This window comes from Tursiops truncatus, chromosome 18 (assembly GCF_011762595.2).
Source record: "Tursiops truncatus isolate mTurTru1 chromosome 18, mTurTru1.mat.Y, whole genome shotgun sequence".
Taxonomy (NCBI): domain Eukaryota; kingdom Metazoa; phylum Chordata; class Mammalia; order Artiodactyla; family Delphinidae; genus Tursiops; species Tursiops truncatus.
This window is the reverse complement of record NC_047051.1, coordinates 15,907,581-15,932,394: the sequence shown is the minus strand read 5'-3', so window position 1 is coordinate 15,932,394 and position 24,814 is coordinate 15,907,581. Positions and strand designations below refer to the sequence as shown.

The 24,814-nt window shown below is 43.1% G+C and overlaps 2 protein-coding genes across 5 annotated transcripts in view; one reads left to right on the top strand and one right to left on the bottom strand.

Moving 5' to 3' along the window:
* WDFY2 (WD repeat and FYVE domain containing 2) overlaps positions 1-24,814 on the top strand; it is a 184,716-nt gene that overhangs the window by 135,349 nt on the left and 24,553 nt on the right. For both annotated transcript variants that reach the window (XM_033843474.2, XM_019936654.3), the window contains exons 6-7: positions 58-170; positions 13,999-14,125. In XM_033843474.2, the coding sequence (XP_033699365.1) occupies positions 58-170; positions 13,999-14,125 (240 nt within the window). The remainder of the gene's footprint in view (positions 1-57; positions 171-13,998; positions 14,126-24,814) is intronic.
* Positions 11,733-24,814, bottom strand: part of DHRS12 (dehydrogenase/reductase 12) — a 69,542-nt gene continuing 56,460 nt past the window's right edge. The window contains exons 11-13 of one of the 3 annotated variants that reach the window (XR_012327638.1): positions 16,185-22,499; positions 15,993-16,052; positions 11,733-12,408 (exon numbers count right to left, since the gene is read on the bottom strand). The gene's annotated coding sequence lies outside the window, so the exon portion shown is untranslated. Of the gene's footprint in view, positions 12,409-15,992; positions 22,500-24,814 lie in introns of all 3 variants that reach the window. The other 2 variants (XR_012327639.1, XR_004523005.2) reach the window with 2 other exon arrangements.

Genomic DNA, 24,814 nt, shown 5'->3' with positions numbered 1-24,814 from the left:
AGGGGGGCAAACCATCCACTCACTTTTGAGAAACGATCCTTAATGCTTACATGATAGATTTGATGTTGAAACCCGGCACGTGTTTATTGGTGACCACTCAGGCCAAGTAACCATCCTCAAACTGGAGCAAGAAAACTGCACCCTGGTCACAACATTCAGAGGACATACAGGTGGGATTGAAAGCAGACCCTCCATGTGCTGCTCTCACAGTGACCTATCGCCCGCTGCATGTTCTGATGTTCACAAGATGTGGTGTGCAAGTGACGAGGTACAATCTGGGCTTGTGCAAAGATACACGTGATGCGTGTGACTGATTTCAGAATGGTTCAGTAAGAATGGTTCAGTAAGATACAATGTCAGAAATTTTCTCCATCAGTCAAACAAAAGAGCAAACAGTCTATTTCAAAAATGGTGGTGATGTGGTTCTTTGTCATGCTACGCTGGAGAAAGCCCTTGTTTGCCTATGTTAATGAGACATTGTTTGAGGCTGTGTGGCAACTGCACAAACAGTTGGACAGAAGGACAGCTGCCTCGGTCTGTCCTTGCCATCCTTGGAGCGAGAAAATGGTATGCAAGACAGACTCCTACTTCCAAGACAAATGAAATGAAAAATAGATTTGTCGTAGGTAGCTAGCCTACATAAAAAGGTACAAGTTCCTCTTTAACTTTCCTTCCTCTGGGGCTCTTTTCAAGGCCCCCTTTATGTTACTGGTCTGCTCAAGGTCATTTAAGCAAGGTGACAGACTGTATCCACACTTAACCTTTGAAAGACTTGAGTAAATGATGATGACTAATTTTTTACTAGTATTTTTAACATGTGATGTTGACCCTGGAGAATGAATAACTGCCTGTTTTCCTGGTTCTTAATGGGCTTTTGTGTCTTCTGCAGTTTACCAGCCCATGATTCAGTATAGAACAAGGTTAATATTTGAGTTTAGACGTCATATAAGAACAAAAGTAGGTGAATGAGGATGTAAAATGGGATAGTATCTAGCTCATAAGGGAGTTCCTAAAGGGAAAAAGAGCAATGCAATAAAGAGAAAATTGAATCCAGGGGAAAGATTCATAAAAGATCATCTTAATTATCTACACCTGAGGCAGGAAGAGCACATAGAAACCTCCCCTGTGGATAGAACCCAGGTCTTTCCTGATTGGATTTCTCTTTTTAGCCACCTACACTCTGACCAAGCCTGGCCTGGTGGGGACCTGAAACTATCTCAGGTCAGGACTATTTCACTGCTGAGTTCAGTCTCCTAATCCTTGGCTTCCCTAAGCCCTTAACTCCACCTGCACTTGTTCTTGCCCTTGTTGAGGAGTCCTTCCCTTGATCCCTCACTGCCCAGCATCTCTGCCCCATCTTCCCTTCCTCTCCATCGCTTCAGCCACACGTTTCCCTGCATTCTTAGTTCAGGCCCCCTTGTTCCTCCTTGTTGGTAAATTTCACCTGTGGTTCAGAGTATCTATGTCTCTCCTGCACACTCAGCCGCGGAGGCTGCACTCGGGTTTGGGGTCACAGCACGAGCCTCAGCTCATCGTCCCCAGTGCAGAGTCGTCATTCCAGTCCAGGCTCAGGAGTTGCCTCACAGTCCCTCATGTAACCCGGCTCTAAGTCCTTCGTACACAGTATGCTCCTTCTCTCAGTCCCTCAGCAGCTTTTTCAGACCTTCCCCGCTCCCTAGGCCTCCTTCAAAGAAAAACAGAGGTTATCAAATACAAGCTTTTTAAAAATGTTTATTTCTTGGCCACCCCATCTTCCCTCCCCAACAAGCAAGCTTTTCCTTCGCTTTCTCCTCATCGCTCGCCCTCCCGCCTCATGCTGTCCTTGGCCCCAGACTCATCCTCCTGGGGGTCTCCACATGGAAAGTTAATTTTTTGATCTCCCTTTGGACCAACTCTTCTCAAGTTTCTAACATGCTGAGTTCCTTGCCTCTGTTAAAAACAAACAAAACCCCTCTGATCCCATCTTATTTTCTTCACAGCAGTGCCGCTTTTTTCCTTTGTTTTTCAATTGCAGTAAAATGTACACAACCTAAAATTGATGCTTTTGTCCATTTTTGTGTTCAATTCAGTGGCATTAAGTACATTCACATTGTTGTGCACTGATCACCACCATCCATCTCCAGAACATTCTTCATCTTGCAGAACAGAAACTCTGTGCCCATGTAACCCCCTCCCCCCAGCCCCTGGCAACCACCATTCTGCTTTCTGTCTCTGTGCACTGCATATGAGGGGAATTGTGCAGTATTTGCTGTTCTGTGACCGGGTTAGTTCACCTAGAGTAATACCTTCACGTTGTCGCAGTTAGCAACGTGTCTTAAAAAAGTTATCATTTTCCCAGCCGTTTCGCATTCTTCCCTCCCGTTGGCTTTCCCGCCACCTGCAGTTTGGCTCGTCTTTATCACTCCTCTCACACTGCTCTCCCCGAGGTGGCCTGTGGCCTGCTGGTAGCTAAATCCAGTGGACATGTTTTTTTTGTTGTTGTTGTTGTTGTTTTGCGGTACGCGGGCCTCTCACTGTTGTGGCCTCTTCCGTTGCAGAGCACAGGCTCCGGACGCGCAGGCTCAGCGGCCATGGCTCACGGGCCGCGGCACGAACCCGTGTCCCCTGCATCGGCAGGCGGACTCTCAAGCACTGCGCCACCAGGGAAGCCCGGACATGTTTTAAACTCTGTCCTGTTTAACCTCGTGGTAGCGTTTTACATTGTGGCCATTCCTTCCTGCTGTGACTGCCCTCGATTGGCTTCTATAACACATTTCCTCCCACACTGAAGTCTCTGACTGCTCTTTCTCCTCTCCTTTGGGGTCGTCTTGGTGGGTTCTGCCTGGGACCCTTGTCTCTTCACCTCCTGGGCTCTCCCTGGTTGACCTCGGCCACTACTGCCAGTCACAGAAAGAAAAGGCATAGTGCTTCCCCGTGAGCCACAACTACTGAGCCTGCGCGTGTGGAGCCTGTGCTCCGCAACAAGAGAGGCCCGCGCACTGCAATGAAGAGGGGCCCCCGCTTGCCACACTAGAGAAAGCCCTCGCGCAGAAACGAAGACCCAACACAGCCATAAATAAATAAATAAATTTAAAATCATGGGCTTCTAAGAAGACCTCTGCTTAAAAAAAAAAAAAAAAAGGCATAGTCATTGTTCTCGAATTCCTCACAGCCCAGTGAGAGACAGAAGCTAAACAGTAATTATAGTGCCTGAGGGCCGGGGTGTGTGGAGGAGCGTCTGGGGCACGGGAGCAGCACCAAGCATGTCCAAGAACACGGAACGGCGCGTTGCGGGGATGGGCGTGGGAGTTGGTCAGGGAAGGTCTTCCCCCGGGGGGTGGGGGGGAAGATATGACTTCGACCTAAGATTGTGGCGGAGGAGTAAGTGTTGAGTTCATGAAAGAGAAGTAGGGAGAGCAGGGCAGGCAGAACAAACCAGCGTAATCCAAGGCCTGGGGATTTGCAAAAAGTGTGGCTCTCTTGGGAGCGCCTAGTTACTCTTTTTGGCTGGAACACTGAGTGTGGGGGTGGTGGGTGTCAGCCAGAAAGGAAGTGAGAGTCGGTTCAGATCACTGAGAGCATTATCCTGACATCAGGGGAAAACGGTGAAAGAGTTTTAAGCAAAGAAGTTAACATGATCGGATTTAAAAGATTGCTCTGGTAGTTGAGAGTGTGATGGGAGAGCTAGTAGGAAACTGTCCCTCGCAGCGTGGCTATGGTGATGGGAGAGCGGGGAGTGGATAGACGTGCGGTAACATTTTAGAGGCCGTGACAGGCTGGAGAGTTCCCAGATTTGGTTGAGGCAGAGGTGGCTTTCAGCGTGACCTTCTGGCTCCTTAGAAGTCAGACGTTGCCCAGAGCACAGATAGGAATTCCCCGAGTTCTGTACTGCTGCCTCTGGGTCAGGAAAGGGGTAAGTAGCTGCTTCTTACTGCTGTGAGGTGAAAAGGTGGCCCAAGGATTTCATGTCTTCCGGATTCGTTCCAATATAAAATACTACCCGATGTTGTATCTTATCTTTCTGAAAGAATGTAAACTATTTTCACATGATTTCATCATGAAATATCTTTGAGGAAGACAGGACGTAGCCCAGGAAGGTTGTTATCTAACACGAAGGCAAATAAATGTAGCAGGTCACCTATCTAATTTGTTATTATTCCTAGACAGTAGTATCTACCCATCTCCAGTCTGGCTACAGCACAGGTCATTCATTTAAAGCTAGAACAAGGGCATCTGAGAGATTCCACGATGATGCAAACATTGTTGAGCTCTTCCTATGCAGTAAGTCCATCTGGGCCCTGGGAGGTCCCAAACTCAGCCAGACACAATTCTGGAGAAAGGGGCTGTGAACGGAGAGTTAGTTTTAACCTCCTGACTCCCTTACCCCCCCAAACAAAGACCTTAAGATGAACCTAGATCCATTAAAGAGTGATCTTGGGGATCTAATTACTCCAGATCCAGACTCAACAGCAGACAAGTCTTCAGCCATTCACCCATCACTCTCTGTTACAGTACAGAAGGTCATATAAAAATGTGAGTTAGTGGTGGAATCTTCCTAACAGCCGTACCCAGAGGCCGAAACATGGCACTAACTAACCCATGGGGATTTAGAAAACTAATTTTATGTTCTTATGCTCCCTCTGCTGGTTTTATTTCTGGAGCTAAATGCCAAATATCATAGTTCTTTGATATTTCTGCAGAAATTAGAATATATTTCTGCCAAAACGTCACACGCTGATTTGAACAAAGAGGAAAAATATCAGATTTTGGCCACTGGAAACTACTAGTATCAATAAAATCTTTTTTTTTTTCTCCTAAGAATTTTTTTGGTTAGTATGAACATATTGGAAATAGGAGGGCTTGAATGTGAACCGCCCAAAGCATACTACTTAACGGAAAATTAAATCCAGACTTGTTCATTGACTGTTAGGAGAAGTATTGAAAGTAACAGTGTAGCTATAATAAAAAATAACTAAAACAAGGACAGGCACAGTTTAGTGCAAATATGTAAGTTCAGATCATTAAGCTGAAAGCTTAATTTTTGTTTACAGTAGAGGCTTTCACATCTAATAGATGTGGATTTTCATCTAGAGTCCGTCAGGTCATTGGCTCTCCATGTGATGAGTGGTGCCCCTCATCAGTGAATGAAATCAGCCTAGTCCTTGCCCTGGTTCAAATCCCGCTCATGGAATTAAAGCAATAATTGGAAATACTATGCGTGTAACAAGTGTTGTGAAGCCCCGAGGCCACGCATGGGCTTCTTTGGGAACAGTTAACAAGAGGGCTTCTTGTCCACAGAGTTAAAGGGGGGCTTCTAAGAAAGTGATGTTTAAACAACACCTTAAGAAGACTGAGGAGTTACCCAGGTGGTGGGAACATTCCAGACCCCGGATGTAGGAAGCAGGTTTGAAGCCTGCAGTGGGTACGTGTGAATGGAGTCCAGTGGCCTGTGTGGAGAGCCAGGGGTGAGGGATACAAGTTGACGTCCCAGGCAACGTGAAGAACTTCGGATGGACATTGTTCTCAGGCAGAGGGAAGCCAGCGGTGGAGTTGAGGCAGGGTGGTAACGTGCTTTCCGTTGTAACGAATCGTGGTAGCAGCGGGTGGTGGACTGAGTGGGGACGAGGATGGATGTGAGGAGGCCTTTTAGAAGGAAGCTACTGCCGGAGTCCCTGGAAAAGGGGACTCCTGTCTGGACCGGGAGAACAGCAGCGGGTGTGGAGAGTAGAGGAGGGGTTCAGGGTCTGTTTAGGAGATGAGTCAGCAGCGCTTGATGATTGGTTGAAGCAGGAGTGGCTTCCACGTTTCTGTCTGGAACATTTGGGTGGACGGTGATGCCATTTACTGAAAATGGGAACGGCAGAAGTAACAGCAGCTTTGCGAGAGAATGTCGTGGTGCTTTAAACTGAACATGACCAAGAGGCCTCCTTGAGGAGGCGGCAAGGAGTCAGCTGGATGTCCCGCTGTGGGTCTCAGGAGGAGGGTGTAGCCTAGAGACGGAGCACATTTCCCTTTCCAGAAACACTCATCACTTCAACCTGGAGCAAAATGCAGTAACTGAAAGGTTACAAACTCTTCAAGAGGCTCCGTGGTCTGAGGACTTCCTTGGCTGCCTCTCCTCTGGCCGCATTTTGTCTGCACACCCGCACCCTGCACGCGTGGTGGGATGTGCATGGTGAGTTACCAGGTCGCACTGGTAGAGACAGAGCCAGCAGTTTCCAGCCCTGGCTCTGTGACCCTCCACCTCGTCTTTAGCTTTTGCAAGATATGTTGTAAAAGTCTCCAAAAATTAGCTCACTGAGCATTTGGTAACATGTATGAAATTTCTAAAAATGTTTATACTCTGATCTGGTTCCACAGTTGGGAAACTCTTCTAACTAAATCAGAAACGGGAATAAAGTTTTATGTATAAGAATGTTCATCCTAGCAAAACGTATAATAGTTGAAAGTTAAACAACCTAACAGTAAGTGAAATAAGGTACACCCATGCTTTGGGATATTATGCAGCTATTAAAAATTCCACTTAAGAGAGTATAAAATAGTATAGATAAAACCTTGACTTTTAAGAATGAATTCATTTATGTTAAAAGTTATTCTGTCGGTTATATTGTGGAGGGCCAAGGCAGGGAGAAGCATATAATGAAACCATGAGGGAGAGCTCTGGAGCGGAAAGCTGGAGTGAAGGACAACAAAATGGAATAAATGATTTTTGTCAATTAAAATATCATAAACCCCGGAAACCCACAACCATCGCAGACCTGGCTCTCATTCTCCATCCTGGTTATGGGTCGTGCAGGGCAAGGAGGTTGGCCCGGGTGTAGACGGAGAGGGCGGAGCATTGTGTCTGCACTGCTCCGCGAGCTGGGCTCGCTGAGGTGGCTGACTCGCTGCCGCCAGAGGCGTCGGGTGGAAGGGGCTCTGCTGCTCATCAGGAAGCTGACAGAGGCAGCAGTCGCCGCAGAAAGAAGAGACTCCCCGCCCCATTCCTCTGGGCTCCTCTGTGTCTGCCAAAGCCTCTGTTGTGACGGCTTATTGCTCTCCTTTATCGTCCTCCCATGCTGCTTTGCCATTCAGTTAACGGGCCAGGTGAGTAAACACACTGAGCACCTCTGGTGCACCCAGCTCTGTGCACGGTGCTTGAATACAAAGATGCGGAGCCTAAAGTCTACAGCGGGGACAGATTTATAAGCCAGCAAAGTCGGATCCAGTGAGTGATGGTGACATTTAGAGACGTGGGCAGAGGTGGGAGCCTCACCTAGATTGGGGGTGTTGGAGGGAAGGCTTCCTGCAGGAGAGGGCACCTGAGTTGCACCTTGAAGAGGGAGAAAAGGTTACCTGGGGGATAAAAGGTAGGTCTGGCGCTCCAGGCAGAGGGAGCAACCGCGTCTTGTGAGAGAACGGCTCCACCAAACACAGTGTGCGTGTCCTTCTCATTCCCAGAACTAACATTGTATATTTGTGTTGGTGTAGGGTCTGAGTCTTATTTGTTTTGAATATATCCACAGAGCTTAGCACAGTGCCTGCCGTATAGAAGATGCTCAGTACCTGCTTATTGAACTGATTTGAAATGAATGCTGTGATTTACAGTTTATAAGCCAGCCTCCAATAGAGACCCGTTGTTAGGTCATTTACATGGAACTGGGATGGGACCACAGCGTGATTATTCTGCCTCCCCAGTCCCATCCTGTTTCCTGTCTTGCAGCTTTTCCTTCCATCTTTCCCACTCTTCCTGAAGCCTGTGGTGTAACAGTCTGAGCCCTGGGAGAGTCTGATGAATATGCCCTGGCTTGCTTTAACCTGGTTGTCTGTTCACTCTTCCTGACTCTGTGTTACCAAGAACTCCCCTTCCCAGCTCGGACTCCTTGCAGCCTGATGTGATGTGCAAAAACTAGAGGTGGACCTTGTTTCTAAAACTTTGGTTGATCTTATGATGGTTGAGATAGCATGGGAACGCGCTGGTCACTGCCTTAGGCTAACTCAACAAAAAACAGTGTCACAGAGATGGTCCGGATGAGGTCTCCTGCACTATAATCATAGCTCACGTTTATTGAGTGTTTCCCATGCACTAGGCACTGTTCCATGTGCTTATATATATTCACTCATTGAATCTTATAAATGTGTTTATTTTTAATTTTTTTTATTTTTGGCTGCACACGGTATTTGTTTTTCTCTTTTTGGCTGCATTTGGTCTTCGTTGCTGCACTCGGGCTTTCTTTAGTTGTGGCAAGCGGGGGCCACTCTTCGTTGCAGTGCATGGGCTTCTCATTGCGGTGGCTTCTCTTGTTGCGGAGCACGGGCTCTAGGCGTGTGGGCTTCAGTAGTTGTGACTTGCAGGCTCTAGAGTGCAGGCTCAGTAGTTGTGGTGCAGGGGCTTAGTTGCTCCGCGGCATGTGGGATCTTCCCGGACCAGGGCTCGAACCCGTGTCTCCTGCATCGGCAGACGGATTCTTAACCACTGCGCCACCAGGGAAGCCCCACTCATTTAATCTTAACAAAACTATTATCATCCCTCTTTTATGGATGAGAGTTCTGAGGCTCAAAGTCTTAAATAACTTGCTCAGGGTCATATACCTAATAAGGGTAGAGCTGTCACTTGAGCCTAGAATCTGGTTCCAGAGCCTTTGCACTTCTGATACCGTATATCAACTTCCCATTTCTTCATCATAAACCATCCTTATCCCATAGTCACCAACAAAGGCCAGAGGGCCTGCTTCTCGTGGTGCAATGCTGGTAGATGTTGGTGTGTATTAGTTAGGAGGAGCTGAATGGTGTCTATCACTTGGCACATAGAAAACCCTATTTAAGTATTTCCATGTTTGTTTGGACAGGATGAACAGCCCATCCAATTCAGTCTTTAAAGTTAAATAAGCCTTTCTAACCATTCTTTTTACCAGTGCCCACCATTATTTAAATCTAACACCATGTTTTAAAGAACCTGAGCCACCCATTTTACATGTTGTCTAAGTCCATTCTGGCCGCCATAACAGAAGACCATAGACTGGGTGGCTTATAGACAACAGAAATACATTTCTCACAGGTCTGGAGTCTGGGAAGTCCAAGATCAAAGCACTGGCAGGTTCAGTGTCTGGTGAGAACCCACTTCCTGGTTTCTAGATGGCTGTCTTCTTGCTATAACCTCACACAGCAGAGTGGGTGAGGGAGCTCTCTGGGGTCTCTTTCATAAGGGCACTAATCCCATTCATGAGGTCTCTGCCCCAGTGACCTAATCACCTCCAAATATTGAATATGATTGGGGGGGGACACAAACACATGTTAAATGGGGAAATCATATATTTGTCATCTTTCTCTTTTCTGTCCCCCTAATCCTTAACTAGTCAAGCAAGACCATCTCCAAAGCTTCTCCTTGAGATGAGCATTCCCTGACTTAACAGGTATGAGTAGTGGAATAGGTGAAGACCAGCACAGAAACAACACTGGTCAGCCAGGAAAAGAGATGTCATGTGCCTGTTTCATGTCCTAAGAACAGGCAAAGGACAGTCATTCATGTACTTCCTCCTTCGTTCAATCATTTGCTTATTGAATGCCTACTGTAAGGCAGGCAGAATTCTAGATCCTGTGGGAAAAAGCCAAAGCCCTGGCCCTCCTAGAACTTATATTCTGTTGGGACAGTAGGCAATGCTCTGAAGAGAAATACCGTAAGGAGGAAAGTGGTAAGAGTGGTCAAGGGAGGTCTCTGAGGAGGTGGCATTTGTGAGGGAACAAGCCAGTGATAATCTAGGGGAAGAAAGTCACAGGCAGAGGCAACAAAATGCAGAGACCCAGAAGTAAGAATGAACCTGGCCTGTTCTAGGAACTTTGGGAAGCCCAGCTGACTGGAGCAGAGCTAGTAAGGTGGGGGAGGAGAGAGAGGGAAGCCCCTATAGTGGCAGAAGCCAGATCACCGAGGGCCTGGAGAGAACTGTGGGTTTTACTCTGAATGGGATGGGAAACCACAGGAGTGGTTTAAGCAAGGGTGTCATCATCTGCTTTGTGTTCTTCAGTGATCACTTTGGTGGAGAATAGACAACAGGGACAGGAGTGGAAGCAGGAAACGTTGTATGAGGCTAGTAGTATAATTTCAGAATTTAAAGAAGGTGCTGAGAGTCCCATCCATCCTTCACCCCTATTCCCCACATGCTAACATCTTTGAAAATTACAGTACACGTATCAAAAATCAGGAAAACTTGAAACAACACTGTTCTTTAATCCACAGACGTTAGTCACATTTCTCCAGTTATCACACTAATATCCTTTTTCTGGTTCAGAATCCAACCCACGACTACACCCCACGTTTGGTGATAATGTCTCCTTAGTTCCCTTAACCTGGAACAGTTCTTCAGTCTTTCTGTGCTTTCATGACCTGGACATTCTTTATTTTTAAAGATTTTTTTTTTTGATGTGGACCATTTTTAAAGTCTTTATTGAATATGTTACAATATTGCTTCTGTTTTATGTTTTGGTTTTTTGGCCCCGGGGGCATGTGGGATCTTAGCTCCCTGACCAGGGATCGAACCCTTGCCCCCTGCATTGGAAGGAGAAGTCTCAACCACTGGACCACCTGGGAAGTCCCAACCTTGACATTTTTGAGTACTAGCCTGACTGTCCTTCCCCCCTAGAAAGTCTCTCCATTTGAGTTTTTCTGATGCTTCCTTATGGTTAAATTTTTATAAGAATAAAACAAAAGTGACGATATGCCTTCTCAGTGCATCATATCAGAAGGCACAAGATACTGATTTGTCCTCTTACTGGTGATGCTAACTTTGATCGCTTGGTTAAGAAGGTGTCTGCCAGGTTTCTCCATTGTAATCACCCTTTGTAATACATCAGTATGTTGTGAGGAAATACCTTGAAACGTTGAAACTATGTAAATATTCCGTTTCTTATCATATATCTGACAAACTAACTAGAGTACTGTATTTGTATACAAATCTTTTTACATTTGGCCTTAGTACCATTTTTCATAGTTAATTTTGTCAATTCTTCCCCTAACCCCCTTCAGTGAGGTTGTACCACTTATTTGTAATATGGCTAGGTTCACTTGTTTCTGTTCATATTCCATTTTGGGTTCTCCTTCCCCCTCCCCCTCAGCAACACACACACACACACACACACACACACACACACACACACACTCCTAGTTTTTATTTTTTACTTGTTTTCGAGTATGTGAAATAGTAACATGATTCCAAAACTCAAAACCAAACCAAAACAAACAATAAAAAGTGTCTCTCCTTCATCGCTTCTCCATTCCTATTCCCCAGCCTCTCCCACACACCTGCTGTAGTTAATAAATCTCAGTAATTTCTCATCTCCCCTTTTTTCTTAGATGAGAAGTAGCATAATGTAGATATTCTTTTGCACTTTGCCTTTTTCCCTTTACAGTATATCCTGGAAATCATGTCATAGCCATCCAGCAGGTCTTCTCCATTCTTTTTCATAGCCGCATAGTACTCTGTGAATGAACCATAGTTTTATTTGCCCACTCTCTTATATGAGCATTTAAGTTGTTCCCAATGTTTTGCTATTTCAAACCATGCTGAGATGAATAGAGTGTGTATTTTGGTGTATTTGATGGGAGCAGGGACAGTATCTTCAAGATAAATTCCTGGAAGTGAGAGGGCTGGATTGAGAGCTCAGTGCATACGTAGTTTTGTTGGATATGGCCTTCCCCATGTTACTGGTTTGCATTCTCATCGACAGTGTATGAGAGTGCTTTTTCCCCCAGAGCCTTTACAACAAAATGTGTGTCATACTTTTTAATTTTCTAGGCAAGAATTTTAATTGTGGCTCATACAAGGATAGTAGCAATGGAGATGGTGAGAAGTGCTTAGATTCTAGATACATTTTGAGGGAAAAACCAATTCAGAGTTTATAGTGGGTTGCTTTGGAGGCTAATGAAACAGTTTTCCAACCAGGGTTCTCTCTAATTCTGTTTAAGTATTAGGCATCAATATTAACAGTGTAAAGTAATAGCTTCTTTTCACTTGTCTGACATTTTTGAAGCTTTGGGTGACTCTCACCTTCCTCTTGGACCAGCCTTATTATAATATTCTAGTAATTCTGTGGCATTCTAGTAGGTAATGGTACTGCTCTAACAAATAACTTTCAACATTTCAGTGGCTTAATGCAAAGGTGTTTTCCTCATGCATGTAACAATCCAGTGCAAGTGTTCCTGTTCTTTTCCATGTGGTGATTCAGGGTCCCAGGCTCCTTCTAGAATTTCTCTGTGTCCTGGCGTCTTGGAGTCCTCCAGGAGGAAGTATAAAGAGAAAGTGGAAAAGGAACGTCTTAACTGCCTCGGCCTGGGAGGGATGTGTATGACTTCCGCGTACTTTCTGGGTTCCCTTGCTGAGAACTGGTCACATGCCCCCTAGTTGCAAGAGGGGCCAGTTAATGTGGCCCCTGTAGGAAGCAACTTTCCAGGGAGCGCTGTATATACAAGAAGAGAGAACATGAATTTCAGTAAACAATTAGCTGACTCTACCACAGATATTTAACAAAGTGAGTCATTCTAGTACTGTGTGGGAGTAAACATTTTGCACGATGGAATGCATATCCTGAAGCATTACATTCTCAGATACTGAAGGAAGGTTAAGGGTCGGGGGATGGGTACATGAAGTTTAATAACAGGGAGAGAAGATGAGTTATACAGAAAGAGAAAATATTTAGCTTTGAAAGGCTAAGTAAGCATAGCAGAGGAGTTCCAAATAACGAGATTTGTGGATGAAAAAGCGATTTTTGTGTCTTCATTCATCTGCTCTTTCGTTCATTCAACAGGTACCACCAGAGCCTGTTTGCTGCTGGCCCTGTGCTTGTTTTGGGGTGGGAGTGGGGGAGGGAAGAGGAGATGGGAGCTGCAGGGGGTGGTCAGCACAGGTGCACTGGGGGAAGTGGTGTGTATTCTTACAGGGACAGGAATATATACAAGCAGAATGTTGTGCAGGTATAGGGAGAAGCTATTAAGCATAATCCAGGATAGTGGGGGGTTTTTTCCTTTTGACCTTGAAAAAATATCTTCTGAGACATTATATGAGAGAAACTTTCCTAAAAGCTTTTAAAGTGCAGTACTTCATTAGAACAAATTGATGATCTAAAGAAGAAAAATGTCGGATTCCAACAAATAAGAAACAACTTGTATGTTCTTTTCAGAATATAATATTTTTCAATAAAAATGAGTAAAAATTTCTCATATTCTTAAGTATTCATAAGCTTTGTGCTCATCTTATACATAAAAGGTTACTGTTGTTCTCAGTACACAAGAAGTTTGATTTATGATGGGACTGCCAGGGAAGAAAATCTGTCATAATGTTTTATAGCCAAACCACTGGAGTGATGCTAATAACCATCTGTACTGCACACCACAGTTTACAGAGTGGTCCCAGGTAATTGGCCCCGTCATGCTCACTGTAACCCTGTGAGGTAGGTAGTGGTTAGGCTGATATTATCCTCAGTGTTATCATCGTATTACCATCATCCCCAGTTTACAGTTGAAGAAACTGACACTTGAGGATGTAAGTAATTTTCCCAGAATCTATAAATTTAAATTCCCAGAGAGAGAAAATACATTTTAAATTCTGATATTCTTGTCTATCAACACCTGTATTCAAGAATAAAATAAATCTAACTGAGCTTTTTTAAAGCCCCGTTTACTGCTCACCTGCTGTCGGGATGTGGGGTAGACGGGGCTTAAAAACTATGGTCAATATTTCCAAACAGTGCGGTATTTTCTGTTCTTAGAACTATGTCTATTTTTTGAAGGTCAATTAATTGCCTTTTTCATTCCCCTTTGGTCTTTACAGTAATTGATTTTATGGTACATGAAATTTTGGGGAAAAGTGCATAAAGGGTGGGACTTTTATTCTTGGAGCCCATTTTTTTCTCTTTGGGGACTTATTCTTTCAACAGAAGTTTGTTGTGTGCCAGGAATTGCGCTAGCTCCGAACTCCTCTGCTCTCACAAGTTACTGGTGAATAATGTGGTCACTTTGTGACGAATGGCCATCTGTGTCTGTTCTCTCAGGTGGGGTGACTGCTCTCTGTTGGGACCCCGTCCAGCGGGTGTTGTTCTCGGGGAGCTCCGACCACTCTGTCATCATGTGGGACATCGGTGGGAGAAAAGGAACAGCCATCGAGCTCCAAGGACATAGGTAAGGCTGCTGGTGCTTTTATTTTTTTATTTATCATTTATCTTTTAAATTTATCTATTTATTTATTCATTTATTTATTTATTTATGCGGTACGCGGGCCTCTCACTGTTGTGGCCTCTCCCGTTGCGGAGCACAGGCTCCGGACGCGCAGGCTCAGCGGCCATGGCTCACGGGCCCAGCCGCTCCGCGGCATGTAGGATCTTCCCGGACCGGGGCACGAACCCGTGTCCCCTGCATCGGCAGGCGGACTCTCAACCACTGCGCCACCAGGGAAGCCCCAAATTTATTTATTTTTTATTTTTGGCTGCACTGTGGGGCGTGTGGGATCTTAGTTCCCCCACCAGGGATCGAACCCGCGCCTTTGGCAGTGAAAGCACCGAGTCCTAACCACTGGACCACCAGGGAATTCCCTGCTGGTGCTTTTATGAAGAACTCTGGGAAAAGATTCCCGGCTGAAAGCTGGAACAAAGGCATGTGGGCCAGTCTTTGTGGCAGGAGCTTAGCCTGGGGATAATGTGACAGGAACGCAAATAATGGCCACTTTGATTTATATCTGTACATAAGTATGTTTATTTATTTATACCCCATTTTAACCCAGAGAGGATTTGAGAGTGCTTACAAAAACCACAAAATAAAATAGTGGCAGCAAAGAAATAAAAGGTAAAAAAGAGAACCAGGGAAGACTATAAGAGTAAAAATTTGAGAGTGAGAGAAAAAAAAGCTTCGGAATATAAGCTATGAAGGCCTACAGAATTTCTATAATTGAGTTCAAATGTGGTTTCAAGATTCCTGGCAGCTTAAGGAAAAGGTATCCTCACCCAGTACATGTTGTACTTCCCCAGATATTTACTGAGTACTCGCCTTGATTAGTATCAGGCTCTTCTTCCTTAAGGAGTGGATTTCAGGAGACTGAGAGGAAGAGCAGAGAAAGCTTTGTGCTTCCTTGGAGCAGTTCTCAAACTTTGTTGTCCGCCAAGAATCACTGAGAAATCTGTTAAGTAGATTCCTGGGCCCTGTCCTCTGAGATTCTCTCCACTGGCCTGGAGCTGCGGGCATCTGTGTCGTAACAAGCCTCCCAAGTAGCTCTGCCAGTGACCCTTGGACCACACTCTGATTTGTCCCACGTGTGCTGCCCGAGGTCCCCGGAGGCAAAGCCTGATCGTGTTGCCAAAAAGAATTTTCAATCTGCTTTAGAACTCTGAAGCTAATCTGAATTGTCTTTAACTTTTAAAGTTTTCAACCTGATCTTAACTATGACTCTAATATATCAACTCCCATGAACTGACTGGTTTTAAGTGGCATTAGCTCCACCTGTAGATCTGCCTGGAAACACGAGTTTCAAAAACTTCTCCTAAGAAGTTAAATTTACAGTTTGGAATTATTAGATATGAGCTAATTCAATTTTACAGGGCCCATGCACAAATACTTATATTTTGTGTTAGAGTTTAATTTTAGAGACGTAGCTACTAAGTCCTTCATTCCCACATGAGAGAACAGATCAGTTGTCCGGGGCTATACTTGGCTTGTGGGACCACTCAGACCTCAGTATCAGCTCATGAAAGGAATTACTCCCTTATATTTCTCTCCATGACAAGGGGACACATATCGAGATCACGTAGAAGGAGTTGACATCATCCATGTAAGTGAAGAAAAAGAAAAACAAAATACAGCCCTGTTTCCTAATACTTGGTTACCAGCTACTCTACCAAGTAATTTCTGCTACTCGGGCTGCCTCCGAGAAATCAGATACAGGCTTTGAATGAAGATCAGCAGTATTTCTTGGACTCATTCAGATTAGCTCATAACTAGTTTTATTTCTACACAGTGGTTCACAAAGACTGCAAGCAGGGCGGGTGTCAGTACTCACCGCCAGCGTCACTGGGTGCTGCGTGTCCTTAGGCAGAACGTTGTTCTGGGAGACTTGCATCTACAGTTGGATAAGAAAGGAAAAGCTATAAAGTGGAGACAGTCTCTCAGTTCCAGAAAAATGAAGCCTAAACTAATAGGTCTTCCAGTTTCTGAGACATACAGGCTTGGCCTTTTAGAAGATGAAACGAACCATACTTGGAGTCCATCCTGATAGGATCGCACCCTGGAGCCTGGTGCGGTGGACAGGCTGGTGAGATCAGGAGCTACCGGTCAGAACTGCCTTGAACAGGAAGAAGAGCAGAAGCCCTTGCCTGGTGCTTTATTTATTGATAATTCAAGCTTAGTAATAAGGTGGAGTCTATGAGGGGCTCCTTGACACCAGGTCTTAGTCTGAGAGGGGTTGCCCTTGGTGCCACAGAACTAGGAGAAGTAAACTTCCTCAGCATCGTTGGCGTCACGCTGTGAGAGTGGGTTTGAGTGCCCGAGGTGGGGATAGGGAAGCATTGGAGCTGCTGACAGATGGAGGAAGACGGGGTTCACAAAGAAGGTGCAGGAAAGAAGGTCAAGGGCATCAGGCAGGATAAGGCCCACGTTCACAGCAGCCATTCCTCTGCCCTGAAAATTGACCACTGGATTGGTGTTTGGTGATTCCTGTATTTGTTTTTCGTTTTTTGTTTTTTTCAAATTATCTGCAATCTCTTCTTGTTTCTTTTCTTTTTTTTTTAATTTTTATTGGAGTATAGTTGCTTTACAATGTGTTAGTTTCTACTGTACAGCAAAATGAATCAGCTATACATATACATGTATCCCTTCTTTTTTGGATTTCCTTCCCATTTAAGTTACCGCAGAGCATTGAGTAGAGTCCTGTGTGCTATACAGTAGGTTCTCATTAGTTATCTGTTTTATACATAGTATCAGTAGTGTATGTATGTCAATCCCAATCTCCCAGTTCACCCCATCCTTGATTCTTGTATTTGAGTAGCGCCTAATACTTTGTCAAAGAGCTTTCAAAACACACAGACACCTCAGTTTAATCTTACAATAACCCTATGAAAGAGAGAGGTCAGATATCATTTTTTCGGTGAGAATATTGGGCTTCCATCCTCAAAGACTCCAGCTGGTAGCTTAGGTCTCCCAGACCTCAGTTCAGTCCAGCAGAGAAAGCTTCTCAGAACCTTCTTTGTATCCAGCGCTGTGCTAGGCTCTGGGGAAACAAAAATGAACATTGAATAACATGGTCCCCACCGTGCCCCATGGTGTTTTCTTTCTTTTCTACTTCAGAGGCCAAAGACTTTCTGCTTGGGGCCTCAGGCTGCCCCTTGCTCTCCTACAATTCCTCATTTTCCCACCTTCCCCCAGGATGACTGTTGGTGGCCAGAGTTCCAAATCAGGGGCCCAATCGTTGAGCTTGGGCACCGGGAAGAGCAGACTGGACCAGAGATTCCCCACCTCTCAGGGTGGGGAGACTGCCTTCCCCTCTTCTGGAAACGTCCAGCCATAGTGTGGAGGGACAGCTCCCTGTGGCTTCTGTCCCAGGTTCTGAGCTTTCACACCATCCTTCATTGGCAGAAATACAACATTAATGTAGCTCGTTTGATTTGATGTGTAAAAATCCCATCAAAGCAGAGAGAGCTTTAGCACAAGTAAGTGATTGATGACAGCAAAAATGTTTCCAAGTCCAAGGAAAAAAAGCTGAGAAAGTATACTTCTATAGTACAATATTATCTGCATTTGAAGCATTTTGGTATTTTTATTCCCTGCAGCAAGTAGAACATGATTACGTGCCAGCTCTGGGGAAAGAAAGGCAAAGAAAAGATTCCAATTTCAGGGGCCAGTTATGGTTTTCAAGAATCAGTTACCAGTTAGATGGATATTATTGAAGCATAAACCTGGACATTTATTGTCCCGTGCCCACCTTGTCAAATCTAATCATGGAACTTGGACCTTTTAGATTCTTTTTTATTCTGATAGGTATAGGATAATCCCTGTCATTTCATGACCACCTTTTCTTTCATGGCCATATTTTTTCTTTCTAATAGTGTTTTCTTAGGACTCTAAGACTTTCTGGCAATTTAATTTAATGGTAACTTGATTTAAAGCACAGGTAAAGGTCTGCGTGGTCCCTTGTGCTGGGCCCCTCCACCAAGACTGGGATCCGCGGGCCGCATGAGGCTCTGCCACAGCCGTGACCCTGGGCCCACGTGGCCTGTGTCTTTGCCTCCTCTTTCCACAGCCCCAGCTCTGGGTTTCTCTCTTCCTCTTCTTACCATGGGTAAGACTTTTCTTATAAGCATCTTCGAATTCTTTTGGTAAAGAAATAGGCTATTCATAAATAAATAAACATTGGGAGAATTTATGCTTTTCTCTTATATCAAAGTTATGAAAGGAAGTAAAATTCTTGCACTCAGGTTCTTCTGGGTTTGGGGGAGAGGGACCAAGGATAAATACGTATGAAAGCTTTCTCTCCTTCCGAATCTGAGATTAGGAGCGTTTCTCATTGTCACACTAGAGAATCATTAGGGGTGATGGGAAGAGATGTCTTTTCTATTTTTAAGTATTTAGCTAACTAAAGACATAATAGGTCAAAGTATTAGCAGCTAAAGTTCTTTACAGAGGGTAGCATCTCGTCAAAGAGAGAGGGGTTGTATAGTGTGGTGACTAGTAATAGCCTTTGAGTCAGGCCAGGCTGTATACGAGGCAGCCCTTCTGCTGAGGGCTCTGTAGGCTTGGGCAAGACACCTCATCTCTGATCTTCAGTTTCCTCATCTCTAAAATAAGGACAATAATGGAAAGAAAAGCCCTCAAAGGTTGTCAAAAATCAGAAATAATACAATGCATGTAAAATAATCAGCATAAGAATAAGGGGTAATTAGTGGCAATTGTTAACATTTTCTTGTTAATAAAAATGATAATAATTAAAAAATCGAGCTTTCAGATAAGATTACCGTTTCTCCCTGATTGTAGCATTTCCAATGGAAATATTGCCACATACACCTACTCCCTCTATACCTAATATATTCAGCAGATGTTCATCGAGCTCCGTCTACAGACCAGACTTTGTATTGGGCTCTTAGGACCCAAAGGTGACTAAGAAAACAGTCCCTACCTCTATAGGGCTGTGCTAGACGTATGAAAAGGTGGTAAAGGTGGATCCGTTTGCCATTTTACTGGAAAGTAGGTGGCCTCAGTGGGGGAGATTCCCTGTTGATCTGGATCTTAGGAGATGAAGAGATTCTCATCGTTCTGCTGAGGATTACCCAAACAGAATTGCATGAACTAAATACAGTGTTCTCAGGAAACTGCAAGTGGACAGAGGGCCAGTGGCTAATCTGAACTTCCACTCTAGCCAGTGAACAGCAAATTGTTGCTGACGCACAAACCAGTGTTCCCAGAAAGGAGACCCCAAGTTCAGGTTCAGCCTTGGCTGTTGTCCAAGAATCCCTGGGGAGACGATCCTTCTAGGGTCCCTTTGGTGTGGGATAAGCCTAAGTGTCAGTTATCCTGGAGACCTCTCATGTGTGGATCGGTCACGGACCTTCTCTGGTCCGACGAGGTCTGGAAAACTTAGGAATGTGGGAGTTATGAATATAAGAGAGAGAGAGATCTCTAGAAGCAGATGCTTAACTGGTTAGATTTCACCAAGTGGGCTGGGAATTTTCATACTTTGGAAAGTTTCATTTCTTTGCTGTACATTTAAGTCCCCCCTACTTTGGGGATGGAACAGGGCCTAAGTTGACGTTTGGGTAGATGTTAGCCTGTGTCTGAAAATCTGTTTCTATAAAGAGGATAAAGGCTTCTCTACCCTTTTTCCTTAAGAAGCATCAGACACAGGACCAGCCTTCATGGGCGTGTGACCTTTGCAATCACACGAGGCCTCACGCTTAGAAGGGTCCCATGCTTGGTTTAGTGCTCTACTGTCACCATCTTGTAATTCTTTATTTTTTTGACAAGGGGCCCTTTGTTTTCATTTTGCGTCGCGTCCTCCGTGTTACGTAGCTTGGCCCGATCAGAAATGCTGCCTCTAGGGCTGGTGAGAAAGGGAGTGCGGCCATCCCGCTAAGCATAGTCTTTGTAGATGGTGGAGCCTGTTGGTTGTGCAAAGTGGGGTCTTCATACACTCATAAGAGATTTGTAGTGCAGTTCATGGAATGCTCATCTATGAAATAATAACCAGTTTTGAGATGCTTTCTAGTAGAAATGCTACAGTGATGCCGGATCAAACATGAATGCAAGAAGAAGGTATCTTTTACTTTTTATAACCGTTGATCTGTGAACCTGGGGATGTTCCCTCATCTCGTTTTTAACTGCAAGGTGGTTGTATTTTGAATCCTTAAATCAGGAAGCCCCTGAGCAGCTTTATTACAAAGCTTGGGATACAGCATTCATCACTGTGTTCTCCTGGGTTGGAATATTAACAGGACTGGAGTCCCATAAATTATGTATCTGTTGCTGAACGTTGCTGCCAGCTATGAGTGGCAAAGCACTTCCTTCTGTAGCTTATTTCGTTTTGCAAGATCCTTGACGTGTATCAAGGTGTCTTAACAAATGAAATGTAGTTCAAATCACAGGGCGGTTATGAATCTGTTCAAATAGATAGATTTTCCTTCTTGCCCCGGAATGTCACAATGGTGTCAGTCCATATTCTAAAATGTATGAAGTAACAACCAGGAGAGATAGAAAACAATTGACTTTGTTTTTTAATGAATACATGTCAAAGATTTTATATTAGTCATTAATTAATAAAGGAGCTGGTAAGATGTTACAACCAGTTCAGAGGAAAATCCAGAGTAGAAACATGCAGAGGCAATGGAGAATGCTGCAATGAATTTGTGTTTTCACAGTTGATTTCTTCCATGTGAGGAAAAGGATGTGGAAATTAGTTGCATCTTCACTGGATAAAATTCATTTGCAGTAGTGTCAGTTTTCTATAACTTACAGAGTTATAAAATAGCATAAAGATACTGAAGGTACAGACCCCCATAGAGTCAGAAAACCCAGAAGGGGGTGCTAGACCATACCTGATATTCCATTGAAAAGATACCCAGTAATTTCTTTCTGCCCATTTCAAAGTTTTTTGACCTACCCCTCCTCTCCTGTAATCAGAATAATCTCAAAGATTATTCTTGATCACAAAAAAAAGGCTGGTCTCATAAAGTTCGGCCTAATCATGTACACTGGTGCAATAAGAGTGTAAATTAACCCGTAGGCCGTCTTGGTTTGCTTTGCAAATATGGAGCCGTACAGTGTTAAACAACTGTTAAGCCCACAACATTTACAAAAGTTTTTATAAGGAATCTTGGATTGAGCTTTTCAGAACCTCTGTTATCTGCTATCCCAAGGCTAGGAATCTGAGCCCAAGAAAATCTCCACCATTTTTCACCTATAGTACTTATAACCTTGGTTGAATTCCTCGAGGTTTTCAACATTTGCTAGCTTCCTGGCCTGGTAGCTTTCTTACCACCTGTAAGGCCAGGACCGTGCAAACCAGGTACCAGGCCAGTTTTCCTTTTGGGAGGGGGATGGTTATAGGCATTGGCTCCCTTAATTCTTAAAGGGGCTAGTCATATCTGATTCAATGAACACTACCCTCTAATATGATACTCTAGGTAAGGCCTTGTCTGCCCAACGATATACTATGGATAGATTCTAATTAAACCTGTGAAATAACTGTATTGCCATGAAAATCAAGGGGACTCAGTAACAGATTTTGAATTCTGGGGGATCTCTGGGAATTGGATATCATTCTTAAATGTTTGGATTTAGCTTATCAAAGCAGAATTTACTAAATTGTAAGTTAGAGATAGCATAAAAAGTAAGAGAAAAGGCAGCCTCGTATATCCAAAAAATAGAACATTAAAGCAACGTCAACAGTATTCCAGACAGGTAACCACAGTAAAACTTCCCTCTTCAGTTCATTCAGTCCTGTGTCATTAATTCTTGTTCTGCTGGTTTTTGGTTCAGCAGTCTGCATTTGTGAAGCCATCTGCATGCAGACTAAAAAGAGTCCAGAAATCCAAGGAAATCCTGAGTCAATCCACTAGCACAGTTTACAGATTATCTAAGCAATGTCAGTTCAGTACCCTTTGCCTAAGAGTCTATTCGTTTAAATACCAGTATTTAAAAATACCTGCTATATAGAGTCCTTTCCCAGGAAACTCTGAGATTGGCCTTTCTGGCCTGTAGCTTATAGTGGAGGCTTCAGGCAAGAGTCAGAATAATACAAAGTTACCTGTAGATATTAGAGACTTAATGGTTAATTTTTACTGTTATAAATAATATCAGAATTGAGAAGAGTAAAATTCTCTATTGAGATACCCTACATAACTATTTCCTAAGAGATTTGATCAGTATTTTGCCTGCAGGTAAAAACAGACAATGAGAGCACTGATAAGTCTCCAGGGTCTTCCCATGCAATATACAGTTTCAGAAATATATTAATAATATTTTACCCATACTGACTTAACCTAGGGAAGACTAAGCATCTCCTCTGATCCGACGGCTCTTCCTGTAACACAGTAAACAAATGCGGTTAGTAACACAGCAATTATGTATAGCATCTCTGTCTTTATAAGGCAAAGGGAACAAATCTTTATGATTTTTCTCGGACCCCTCTAGAAAATCTTAAAGATAGTTTTAGATAATCTAAAGATCGTTCTTAGCATTTAAAAATATGCTAAAAAAATTTTTTTCCTCAAAATACAGGGTTCAGTGTGGGAAAGCAAAACCATTTTCAGAGGATACTTGATATCTTTAGATACTTGATTAAGATAGGAGCACAGGTGCCTAAGAAACAATACTTGGTTATCTATATAATCGAAGTAACAAGAAAACATTGGAAAATAAATGTAGAAAGGAACACAGTCTTAAAGAATTTAGGTCTTTTCACAAATGAGGGCCCTTGTTCCTTTTTCTTTTCTTAAATAATCAAGAACTTTTCAAGTCAACATAAAGCTCTGAAAATAATTTTCGTGAGACACAGAATCTCTGCTAGCTAGGCAGATTCCATAGGAGGTAAAGAATATCCTCTTGCAGTGTAGTCCAAGGCATTACTCAGTAAACTAAGGAAGCAAGCCATCAAAACCGAGGGAACTATGCCAAAATTTTAATGTATTTTATAGCTTTTTTTTAAAGACTCGAGTATTATAAACCAAAGCAAGTAAAATTCATTTTCCATGTTTTGTCTTTTATTTTTCTCTTTTATATTCTGAAACAAATTTATATTTTACTTTAGAATTGCCTTTTTCATTCATTTATGCTCTCTCGAAAGTATATGATGGAGTTTTCCAGAGGCTACCTGAGTGACATTATAACAACTGCAGAAAGAGATGAGTATTTGGTTCTTGCCTATTAAGCCAGACATTAGAAAGACTTGCACAAATATTAAGCAATGCCATTTTGTCTTCAAAATATTTTGTTTTGGGAAATATAGTTATTTTCCCCAAAATATATGTTATTTACGTTAAAATGCAATGGATTCATCATTGCTATTTTCAGATGAATCAATAGTTTAAAAATTTCTCAGATTTGATTTGACTTCGCTGCCGAGGGCCTGGGTTCAGTCCGTGGTTGGGGAACTAAGATCCCACGGGCCATGTGGTTCAGAAAAAAAAAAAACCAATACTCTTTTTTTTTTCTTCCCCCAAAACAAAAACACAGACACAATTGTATTTCCTTTTCATTACTGCACCTGGCATAGTCTCAACCACCCATTTTAATTATAATAATTAACCAAAGTAACTAACTCATATTTCATAGAGAAGATTGGGAGGAGGGAGGATGTGGATAATTGAGAACTTTCCATCACATGCAGGCATTTTAGCACAGCTAGACTCGCACAGCTCATGAATCACGTGACATCAATTTCTACTGTGACATACATCACTTTTGCATCCCCTGAAAGTGGCAAGAAGGAACACGTTCATTTGACATGACACACACCTCAGTTACAGCTTCTCTACAGCACACAGAAATAGGCAAACATATATAATCATATATGCTTATTATGCTTTGTAATCGAAGTTTCAGTTACTTAGAAATTATCTAGGTAGGTATCCAATGACTATCAATTAGCTCAACTTACTATTAGTCCATTGTAAGTTACCTAAAGATCTTGGGAATGATCTTTAAGTTGATATGCTATAAAACATAATTGCTGTATATATAAAAAGTTTATCAGAATAATTAATTGAACACAAACTTAGTTTTCAAAATCTTAAACATTATATAGGCATAATATTAGCTTATTTGACTAGTTATCCTATATAAATTTAGGAGAAATCAACCCAAGTAAAACAAAATGTACATTTGCATTATATTTAACACTGATTAATCCAGAAAAAGACATACCTGTGTTTTAAAACTCATCATGCAAGTCTTATTTGCCAAAGAGTTACCCTAATTTTGTGAACTTGGATTCTTAAAATATCACTGAGTTAGGGTGTATTTTCTGTGGAATAATTTTTAAGTCTAGTAAATTTAAAGTTTTAGAGGTTCAGCTTCCTTATTTTCTGTGAAGTTTAGGAATATTTAATTTATATAAGCGCTTGCTTATCTTTATAAGCAAGTGCTTATAATATAAAGGATGCCATAATCTAATTTATTGGTACCCTCTGGAAACAGGAAAGCATTCCACACACAAGACGTAAAGGCCCTTCTGAACTGCAGACACGGACGCACAGAGCTTAATGGCTTCAGTCCTACAACTGCAGCCACAAGTGAAAAGTAAACACAAAAGCACACAAAAAATCACCAGTTGAGATTTCACAGAGTTATTCTCCTTCCCAGTGGCCACAGAATTCTTAATGAATTTGAGCTCAAAAT